We start from the raw sequence: 10,750 nt of genomic DNA, 5'->3' as shown, positions 1-10,750 counted from the left end.
TGAACTCACAGCTTTGGGTTACAGAGAAGATTACTCCTATTTTAGCCAAGACTCCAAACACTACTGCAAAGAGGCTTAAAGTTGACTTGGAGAAGTTGTACCCCATCCAGCTGCAATATACCACAGTGTGGAAAGCAAAACAAAGGGCCATGAAATCATTGTATGGGCTGGACAAATACATTTAGGATGTTGTATAGTTTTAAAGTAGAGGTGGAGAAGAGGTCACCTGGGAGTGTGGTGGAGATAGATACAGAGGTAACAGAGGATGGCAAGGTTTTATTCAGTAAGTTTTTATGTGTTTGAAGCCTTGCATAGATGGATTCAAAGCAGGTTGTGGTCCATATTTGAGCATAGACTCATCTTTTTTGACTGAAAAGTGGAATGGTCAGTTGGCTGCATGCAATGCTCTAGATGAACACAACTGGATGTTCCCAATTGCAATAGGAATGTTTCAATCAGAGACAGAGGCATCATGGATATGATTCATGATGCAACTGAAAAGATGCATAGGGCCAGTTTCTCCTTTGGCCATCCACACAGATGCATGTAAAGGGTTGGAAAATGCAGTAAAAAATGTTTTCCCCCATGCTGAGCAGAGGGAGTGCTTTGGACATATGTGGATGAATCTGATAAAGAAATTCAAAGGAGATGAATTTGGGCGCATGTGGCCAGCAGCAAGATCCTACACCAGACAGACACATTCCTATCACCTTGGTAAGATATTGGCATCATGTAGTGATAATGAATTTGCTTCATGGTTGAACACCCACCATTTTCTGTTGTGGTATAGATCAGGTTTTAATACTGCCATAAAATATGATCATATCAATAACAACTTGGCAGAAAGTTTTAACAACAAAGTGAAGGATTTGAAAGACTTGCCTGTGCATGACATGGTGGACCAAATAAGGATCATGATCATGCGTTTGTGGAAGTTGAGAGGAAAATTTGCTAATATTTTGGAAGGGGACAAACTTCCAGCAGTGGTACAACAGGTGGTCAACAGGAGTAGAAATCTTTCACATCTATCTGTTGAGAAATCTTCCTTGTGGGGTGCTGAAGTTAGAGATACAAAGAGTGGCAAGAGGCATATGGTAAATACTGAGTTGCATGAGTGCACTTGCCAAGAGTGGCAACACACTGGAAAACCATGTGAGCATTCCATACTTTTTTTGGCACCTAAACCCAGGTTAAATATGCACCCATATTTGCATGAGTATTATTCAGTACAAAAATTCAAAGCTGCATATGCAAGTCCAATTCCTGCACTGACTGACCAATCTCAGTGGCCTAAGGTGGAAATAGAATTTACCTTGTGTCCCCATGTCACACTAGAAGAAAGGCTGGGAGGCCTAAACAGAGCAGATTCAAAGCTTGGTTTGAGAAAGGTGGTTGTAGTAAGAAGGGGAAAAAGGAAAAGGAAAAGAATGATAAGCCCAAAAGGGCTCAAAAAGGTAACAAAAATAGGTGCAAGTTGTGTGAGGTACTTGGGCACAGAATTGGTTCATCCAAGTGCATCTACACTCCTCAGAGGCCAAAGTATGTTTATGTTATTGTTTTTGCAAGTTTTTGATTTTGGTACATGTTCTAGTATCTAACAAAGTCAAATGCTTTATTTTTTAGGAGGAAGCGTGTAGAAAAAGTCCCACCTCTTGTTGTTGAACAATGCTGGCCAATGAAAAAAGCAAGACCGAATGGCTTTAGAAGGAAGAGCACTAAGCAGATAATGTTTGGTGACAAAGATATGGAGCAAACTGAAATTGTTACTGCTGAACATGAGCTAAGTGTTTCTATTTTGGACGATGTGATGCATACTGAATCTGTTTTGCAGGCGCTAGGGCAATCTGAAAATGTTGAAGATGAAGCAACTGTTGTGCTGCCATGCAAATCTGCTTTGACAGCTGTGTTGCCATGTTTGGAGGTTGTGCTGCCAAGTGTTGAGTTGCAAACTGAAGTAGTTGAACAATGTGTGCCATCTACTCAATCTGCAGAAGTGCAAACTGAAGAAGTGGGACATGGTCGGGTGCAAAAGTTGAGGGGGGCTAGTGGAGTTGGCAAGAAAACCAAGGGGCCAAAAAGCAAGAGCATCAGCATCAACAAACTATGCGCCGTGAAACCAAACGGTGGAAAAAAGGAGAAGAAATCGAATGGTAGAAAGAAGCAAAAGAAATAGAGTTGAAATCATTCAAATTTGATGTGAAAACTTAAGTTTGTTGTCATTTGATGTGAAAACTTATGTTCTTTCATGTGAAAACTTATGTGCTATGATGTTGATTTGACTTGAAATAAAATTCAAATTTGAACCGAGATTCAAATTTGAACCTATCTCCAATATTTTTGGAGTTCATTTGTTTGTTCTGTGATGTTGCATTGTTTTATGTACTACTATGCATTTTAGTTCATAAATCCAACCCTTTTTGTGAAGTCCAATTCATAGTCACTGAAAATGTTATCCAAACAGGCTCCAAAGTAAGGGAAAACGGCCCCATTTCTAAGCAAGTTTTTTTCGACCTTCTCAAAATCACCCAAAAAAGATTTTCTTAGCTTATATTATACCTATATAGGATCAATACGAAGTTTATGAAGGTTTTTTCATGCAAAGATCATTAGATCAAGTTTATCGTTTTATATCATAACTATGTAACATAAAAAGACTATATGCGCAGGTTTTTCATTTTTTAGATTTTTTTTGAATTAGTTATACACATTTGAATATTCGGTCAAACCTTTCAAAACCCCGTTGACTGCCTCCAAAACCCATGTAACCCTAGCGCCAAACGTCCACCGTCGATCTAACCCTAACGCCAAACTGCGGCCGTCGGATAGGCCTTCTAGAAGGATTTCGCGGGGGCGATCCATGGGAGCCCTGATTCTCCAATCTGATTGGCCATTGTTTTTTCTCTCTGACGAACAGATAACGTTGAGCGGGGGAGCATCTCAGTGACCGTTGGGCCGAGCGGATCGGGCCTGGCAGAGCCTGGCGTGCGTGCGCACGGCCGTCGAGAGGGTGGGAGATGGGCTGCATGCGAGAGGGTCAATGACATGTGGGCCATCCCTGTCCCATGCATGCCATGCAACGTCGCAGCCTAGCTATTATGTGCTCGTGAACGCTGTGACACAGCCTAGTCATTTGCATGCGGGCTTGCATGCACGCATCGACGCAGTAAAGCACGGCAGGGGCGCAGCGTATAAGTACGTCGCATCTAAGCTATTTTAACAAATGCATGTTTGAACGGGACGGACGCTTCGGTGGTGCAGCTCCTTTTTCAGTGTCACGCGTGGATGAACAGGCCTGTTTCACACGCGGCGTCACCGCCGATGCAAGTGCACGAAACGATGCATCTCGCATGTGCCGCCCGTGCCTCTTTGGATGCTCTGCCCGCCGTTTTTGAATTAACGCCCGCAATTACTTATGCCAGTACGAACGGAGAAGAGAAAACGATCGAGAAGGCACCGTGTACACATTGACCACGGCTGCAACGTGGCTATAAAAGGGCACCATTTCCTCATCCCTCTCACACTCATCTCTCAAGCCTCCTCCCCTTCTTCTTTTCGAGCCAAATCCACCACTCGAGCCACCATGCAGTTCAACGGCCCTACCTACTGTCGCCCTCGCACCGTGCCGGAGAGGGAGTACCCGGCCGGAGTCATCGTCGAGAATAGCCTGAGGGTGTGGGCCATCTCAAGGTGGAGGGGCCCTAGAGAGTTGGCTGGCTTCTTCCTCCAAGCCGGCTACCGCCACCTCCCTCCAGGCACTCCGCCCATGTTCCACCTCCATGAGCAGTACGATGCCAACGCCAACGGCTTGGTCATCGGCCTCTACGTCACCTTCACCAACCCCTACGACGCTCACCACCTCCTCGGCGAGGTGTTCTGGTGTGGAAGCGAGTTTATCGCGTTCACGACCTACAACATCTTCACCAACTTCCACCACATCTTCCCTCACCCCAACGGCATGCACACCCTCCCCTACCAGATGCCGGAGAACGACGATTGAGGGGCGCCGGCTAAGGAGGAGGGGCCAAGGAGTTGTTCGAGTGCGAGTCTTTCTATCTATCTAGCTTGTGTTTGTGTTGGTTCGGGCGTGTGTGCCCGTGTCTTCTATCTATCTAGTTTTAATTATTTTCCTTTCATGTTTTATGAACTATATGTTGTAAGGGGATGCCCCTCTATATGTTCTATCTATCTATGCTACTAGGGTACCCGATGCCCCTCTATCGTGCTATCTATTAATGTTTTTTCGGGCCTAAAGTTTCTCCATTAGTTTCTCCATTGCATTTTATTTATGTGGCCATGTGTACTAAAAAATGCACTAAAACATGATCCAATCATATAAGTTGTTGTTAGCACGTGTCTAGTTAATTATCTTTCTTTTATGTTTTATGCACTATATGTTGTAAGGGGATGCCCCTCTATGTTGTAAGGAGATGCTACTAGGGGCACACTAGATGTCTTTTTTTTGGGAGGGGCACAACCTTTTTCGGTTGAAACACACGAGTAAAAACTTTGAAAACACCATAGCACAAATAAAAAAATGGTGCTTGGTTGAAATAAACTAGAACCAAACAATTGCAACTTTTTTGGTTCACAAAGACTGCAAGTTAGACCGCTAACTAGAACCAACCTTTTGTTTTAGCCGAAACAACACGGGACCCTACCATCGGACACGATAGCTTATGCATAAAAATAGCTCAAATAATTATCAGATGAGTTATCTCAAAAAAGGTGACTGCAGGAAACTTAAAATTTATGAAATAAACTAAAGCCGAAAAGATATGTCGATGTCAATGACCGTGTGCACTTTTTTGTGCACTAGCTACACTTATTTTATCAATGGGCCTGGATATGTTCTATTCGGCCCTGCCTAACTTCTATATGGGCCTGGCCTTTTCGGGCAACTGTGGACGAACCTTTTTTTTCCTTTTCTCCCTCTACCACTGAAATTGATGACGAACTGAAGAACTGAAAAAACGGGGCCGAAACAGAGTGGAGAAGACATGCCGAATTCGTACAGCGCAACACTTTTATTCAAATATACATATCATTACGATTACAAATGATGCCCAATCTATTCACTTATGACTAATTATCATCACATAAACAAATGCGAGAGCAATTACACAAACATAAAAAAGTCCGGCCATCAGCCCCATCAAATTGCCCTGCTTCTGCAATTCGATGAGTTTCTTCATCTGCTTGTTCAGCTTCTTCAGCTCTGCCGTCACTCCTGCATCCCCCACAGTAGCCCCAATGAAATGGGCAGATCCAGACGCGCCCGATCCAAACGCCCAACTTCTCCGCCTCCAACGGTAAATCGAGCTCCCTTGATACACCCTCCAGTTGAATCCGCTCTATGTACTCATCTAGCCACTCAAAATGGGTGCATTGCTTCAATTTCTGAAATTGGAAAGATGAACCCTAAATCCCAAATCCGATGAAAAATTGGGCAAATATAAAATTGGGAGACAAAAACCAAAATTGGCATATTGAGAAGTAAAATCTCACCTTTCCCTGCTCTGGTTTGCTCTCGCATTTCACGAATTCCCGCCCAAGGTTGCCATTCTTGTCGGTCGTTGTGACTAGCTGCTTCAGGGGTGAGATACGTGGGCATGCAGGGCACCTTGTCATGGGGACTGCGCCATAGCGCGGCCATGAGCGGCGGGAGGCTGAAGCGGAGCTCGACATTGCTAGGTCGCGGCCCGAAACGGCGTTGCTACGCGTCGCCGTCGGAGAAGAAGAACAACAACGGTCGGGGAGGGGGGAGGGGGGAGGATGGGCTCGGGTGCTGCACGGCTCGGGGCAAGGCTCGGTGTCCTCTTGTACCAATGCTGACCTGGATAAGTTAGTGGGTCCCACGCTGTGGGTCTCGTTCACCTGACCAATGCTGAGTTGGATAAGTTAGTGGGTCCCATGCTGTGGGTCCCGCTCACCTGATTCGAGTTTTAAACATGTGTCTTTGGATTAGGCAGCAGTGTCGCATGGGAGCTATTTTTTCCAACGCAGAAGTCGCATGAGAGCTATTACAACCAACGACGTCGCATGAGAAACAATTCACACCAACGACGATGCATGGGAGCTATTTGCCAATCAAAAATGGTTGACTGATGTCAACATTGTCCTTGGAGGCACGAATGAGGCATAGGAGGCACGACGGAGGGAGATCATGTGTGTGGGAAGGCAGAGGAGGATAGGGTTGGGCAAAAAACCGAGAATCAAAGACCAAAGCCAAAAAAAATCGTAAGCGAAGCCAAAAAAACCGAGGACGGAATATCCGGTGGTTTGCTCGGTTAGCAAACATCAAAAACGGAAATTGCTTCGATGATTTCGGCCAGCTCGGTACACCGAATTAACCGAATATTATGTACACGCCAACAAAACTAAGCCTAAATTAAGAAAAAGCTAAGCCCAATAGCCACCCACATAAAAAAAACTCCAATAGGCCATCCATGAAGCTTTCCCAGCCTTTTTATCTACCCATGAAGCTTTCCCGGGAGCTCCTAACGGCAATTCCTAAACGGCGCCTTAAGCGCCCGTTTTAGTTGTTTCGGCAATCGGGTGCACACCCCTTCCACTGCACTGGGCCGGCCCATTTCTTTATTTTGTTTCTGTTTTTCTTTTTTGACAAATATTTTGTTTCTGTTTATAAAACGCAAAAAACCCTATACGCGTGGGTGAGATTCGAACTGGTGATCTCACCAGTACATGCGCGCTGCCATAACCACTCCACCAGTGTTTTCTTACAGCCTTTTCATCCTTTTCTTCTATATTGATTATGTTTTCTTTTTTCATGGAAAGGATTTTGTTCATTTTTTTCTTTCTTTTTTCATTCTTCCTTTCTGCTAAGTGCGTGAACTTTTTACCCCAAGATTGTGCACGTTTTTTTAACTTCGTGAAGTTTCTTTCAAATCGATGAAATTTTTTCAAAATGGATGAACTTTTTTTCAAAATTAGTGAACTTTTTTCAATTCAATGAACTTTTTTTCGAAATCGATGAACTTTTCCAAATCGGTGAATTTTTTTCATATTCGATGAACTTTTTAAAAATTCCATGAACTTTCTTAAATTCGGTGAACTTATTTTTCAAATCACTGTACTTATTTTCAAAATCCACGAACTTTTTTTGAATTTTGATGAACTTTTATTCAAATTCGGTGAACTATTTTCTGAATTTGATAAAGTTTTTCGAACTTTCATGATCTTTTTTCAATGTCAATGAACTTTTTTCAGATTTGATGAATTTTCTTTCAATTGCGATGAACCTTTTTTGAATTTTGATGAACTTTTTTCAAATCAGAGAACTTTTTTCTCAAGATTTCTGAACTGTTTTTCAAACCGATGACCTTTTTTAAAAATCGATAGACATTTTATCAAATCGTGAACTTTTTTCGAAATCATTATTTTTCCAAAACAAATGAATTTTTCTGTAATTCAAGAACATTTTCCAAAATGTTTTTAAAAAATAAAAATCAAGGCGCTACAGTAATAAATTACGCGGCTAGGAATGTACTTAAAATGTTCGCCCTTTAATTGTTCAAAAGCCGCAAACTAGATTAGTTGGTTGGGCATACTCGTTCGTTGTTCTCACGGCACAAGTCCGATCTTCGCTGAGAACCTATTTCCGCTATGTTTTGTTCGCTTTTTTCGCGCTATCCCTGTACCGATGGAACTTTGCTGGGCCGGCCCAGTCCCACCACCTCTCGTATCGGCGCCCGAACCCGGTCCGACTGGGCCGGCCCAGCAACAATCTACAGGGGCGTGAAAAAAAGCACAAAAACAAAAAGAAATTCGGTGTCAGCAAGTATCGAACTCTCGCCGTTAGAACAACGAACAAGAATGCTAACCACCTGAGCTTCGTTGTGCTACTGACCAAATGCAGGCAAAAGGACTTTAAGTACACTACTGTAGCGCTTTGATTTTTAATTTTTTTCAAAACATTTGGGAAAAAGTTCATAAATTACAGAACAGTTCATTTGTTTCGAAACAAATTAATCGATTTTGAAAAAACATTCACGATTTTGAGAAAAAATTCTATCGATTTTGAAATAGGTTCATCGTTTGAAAAAATAGTTCACGAATCTGGAGAAAAAGTTCACAGATTTGAAAAACGTTCATCAAAATTCAAAAAATGTTCATCGATTTTGAAAAAAGTTCATCAATTTTTAAAAAAAGTTCATCGATTTTAAAAAAAAGTTCATCGACATTGAAAAAAGTTCATCGAAATTCAAAAATAGTCCATCAAATTTGAAAAATAGTTCATCGAATTTAAAAAAAAGTTCATCAAAATTTTAAAAAAGTTTATGAATTTTAAAAAAAGTTCATCGATTTGACAAAACGTTCATGTACTTGCGAACCAATTCATGGGACCAAGACAAAGACAAAAAAAGAACGAAAAAAATGGGAGGAGAATGAATAATAGATGGAAATATTAAAAGGTAACTAGATCCCTCCCGGCGGCCGCGTGGTTACACTGGCGTTCTTTCACAGGAGCGGTACTTGGTTTGAATCGTAGCAGCGCCTTTCTTTTTGCGGATTAAGACACAAACGAAGACAAGTTAGATGGGCCGGCCCAGCCTGACGCGGGGGTGTGCGCCCGTTTGCAGCCGAGGCTTCACACACATCACCTAGAGCCGCCATCTCTATTTGTGGATTTGTCCACCACCCGCAATCCCAGCAGCCGAGGCCCAAGGCTCCAACACGTAGCTTCCACATTGTCGCGATGCCTAGCGCCAATAGCACCCACTCGGGGGCGACCAGTGCACCCATGGCTCCCACAAGCCGCCGTCACCCGACGCCCATAGTTCCCATGTGGCGGCGACCAGCACGCCCATGGCTCCCACGAGCAATCGGCACCCGACACCCATATATCCCACGTGGCGGCGACCAACGCGCCCATGGCTCCCACAGCCACCGGCACCCGACACCCATAGCTCCCACGTGGCGGCGACCAGCGCGCCCATGGCTCCCACGAGCCACCGGCACCCAACGCCCATAGCTCCCACGTGGCGGCGACCAGCGTGGCCATTGCTCCCACGAGCCACCGGCATGCACCCGGCGCCCATAGCTCCCACTGGATGGCGGCCAGTGGCGCACATGGCTCTCACTAGCATCACTCCTTCACGGGCGATGACCCACGTGTGACGATATCCTGCAGCACATCCTTCTACCATTCCTTCTACGGTTTTAATTGATTTCTGTTCGTCGTTTCTTGCTACAGATTTGACTTGTGATTTCTTCAACTCTGCCAATCTCGGTTCTCTTCGGCTAAGATGACTGAACCGAATTCTTGATGGACCAAAATCTCAATTGTTGGTTTCTCAGAATACTGATCAGCCACTAAAATCTAGAAACGGAATGCCAAAGTAAACCAAGGAACCAGACAAATCGGTTCGGTCTAACCGAATGCCCAGCCTGAGAGGGCGTCATCTAGCGGAGGAACCATGGAGGACTTTCATGTCTGATTAATGGTTCCAATCGACTCCTCTCAGTTCACTCGGCTAATAAGATATCATTGGTTAGTGCTAGATGGGCCAAGCCCATATACCACACTAGTTACACATGAACCTTGTGGATCATGCCTTTTTTGGTAAAATGGCAACGAAAGCATGAGTCAGCACAACCCAAAGCGCAATGCCAAAAGACATACTATCCACATGATCGTCACATTCGACACCACAGCAAAGAGGTTCCAAAACATTAGACCCTATGAGCTGCCTAATCGAGCCAGATTGGCAAATTCTGCCTGAACGGACTGTCTTGGACTAGTGATGAACTTGTCCGCCAACTTGATATACCAATATATTCAGTTTTCAGCTCGTATAAAATAAAATGAACCCACCTGACAACTTCGTGTACGTACCATTGACGAACCCCATATCAGACCCCATTAGCATGTTCTAGTTCTAGACCTAGATAGGTGCAAATGCCAATCAATTTCCTTTCCACTCTTCCATCATATTTATATAATAATATACGCAAGTATGTTGATTCCCTCACAATAATTTTTTAACACGGCCAGTTGTATGCAAATAATTTCAATCTTAATAAAAAAATTGCGAGATGGTCACAGTACGCCAACACTGATCAGCAAGACTTACAGTACACACACATGGCAATTACAACTTAGAAGCACAATGATGCTGTTGTTTGTTCAATTTTCTTCTGCAATCAAATGCACCAAAGCTACGGCAGTCGAGCAAACAATTCAGTGGTCTGCGGTCTGTACAAAATCAGAAGGGAGAGGCAACATATGCTGTTTCTTAGTTGGCATGCTTGACCAAGAATCTGAAAGCAGAGAGCATGTCTAATTGTTGGACACATCCCACACAACCCTGATCACTCATGATGTCAGTAGCCACTAGTTCACTACCACTGGGTTCCTAAAATACAGAGCCGTCACTGTGACGCAGCTGGACTTCAGGGCAGAGTGGTCGTCATCTAGCAGAGGCACCATGGAGGACTTCTGTGTATGATTCATGGTTGCAGGCATCTCCTCCCACTTCACTCGGCTAATAAGATATAATTGGTTTGGGCTAGATGGGTCAAGTCCATATACCACACTAGTTACACATGCGCCTAGCTTGTGGTCCGTGCCTATTTATGTAAAATTGGCAAAGAAAGCATGAGTCAGCCTAGCCCAAGGCACAATACCAAAAGACATACCTTCCGCATGATCGTCATATTCGACAACACAGCAAAGTGGTTCCAAAACATTAGACCCTGTGAGCTGACTAATCAAGCCAGATTAGCAAAC

General features: G+C 43.8%; 1 protein-coding gene across 1 annotated transcript; it reads right to left on the bottom strand.

Annotated features, from left to right (window-relative positions):
• Nucleotides 1-5,005: 5,005 nt before the first annotated feature.
• On the bottom strand, nt 5,006-5,880 carry LOC123187169 (uncharacterized). Its single transcript, XM_044598952.1, has 2 exons — nt 5,506-5,880; nt 5,006-5,397 (listed from the first exon to the last, which is right to left on the bottom strand). Exons 1-2 carry the CDS (start codon nt 5,683-5,685, stop codon nt 5,083-5,085), a joined length of 495 nt encoding a protein of 164 aa, XP_044454887.1. The 5' UTR covers nt 5,686-5,880; the 3' UTR covers nt 5,006-5,082.
• Nucleotides 5,881-10,750: the final 4,870 nt, after the last annotated feature.

The sequence above is a fragment of the Triticum aestivum genome, chromosome 2A (genome assembly GCF_018294505.1).
Source record: "Triticum aestivum cultivar Chinese Spring chromosome 2A, IWGSC CS RefSeq v2.1, whole genome shotgun sequence".
NCBI lineage: Eukaryota > Viridiplantae > Streptophyta > Magnoliopsida > Poales > Poaceae > Triticum > Triticum aestivum.
This window is presented reverse-complemented; position numbering and strand designations above follow the sequence as displayed.

Coding starts and splice junctions, on each gene's coding strand:
- LOC123187169 (XM_044598952.1), bottom strand. CDS start 5,685: ATGTCGAGCTCCGCTTCAGCCTCCCGCCGCTCATGGCCGCGCTATGGC. Junction 5,398..5,505: donor GCAAACCAGAGCAGGGAAAG/GTGAGATTTTAC, acceptor TTCCAATTTCAG/AAATTGAAGCAATGCACCCA.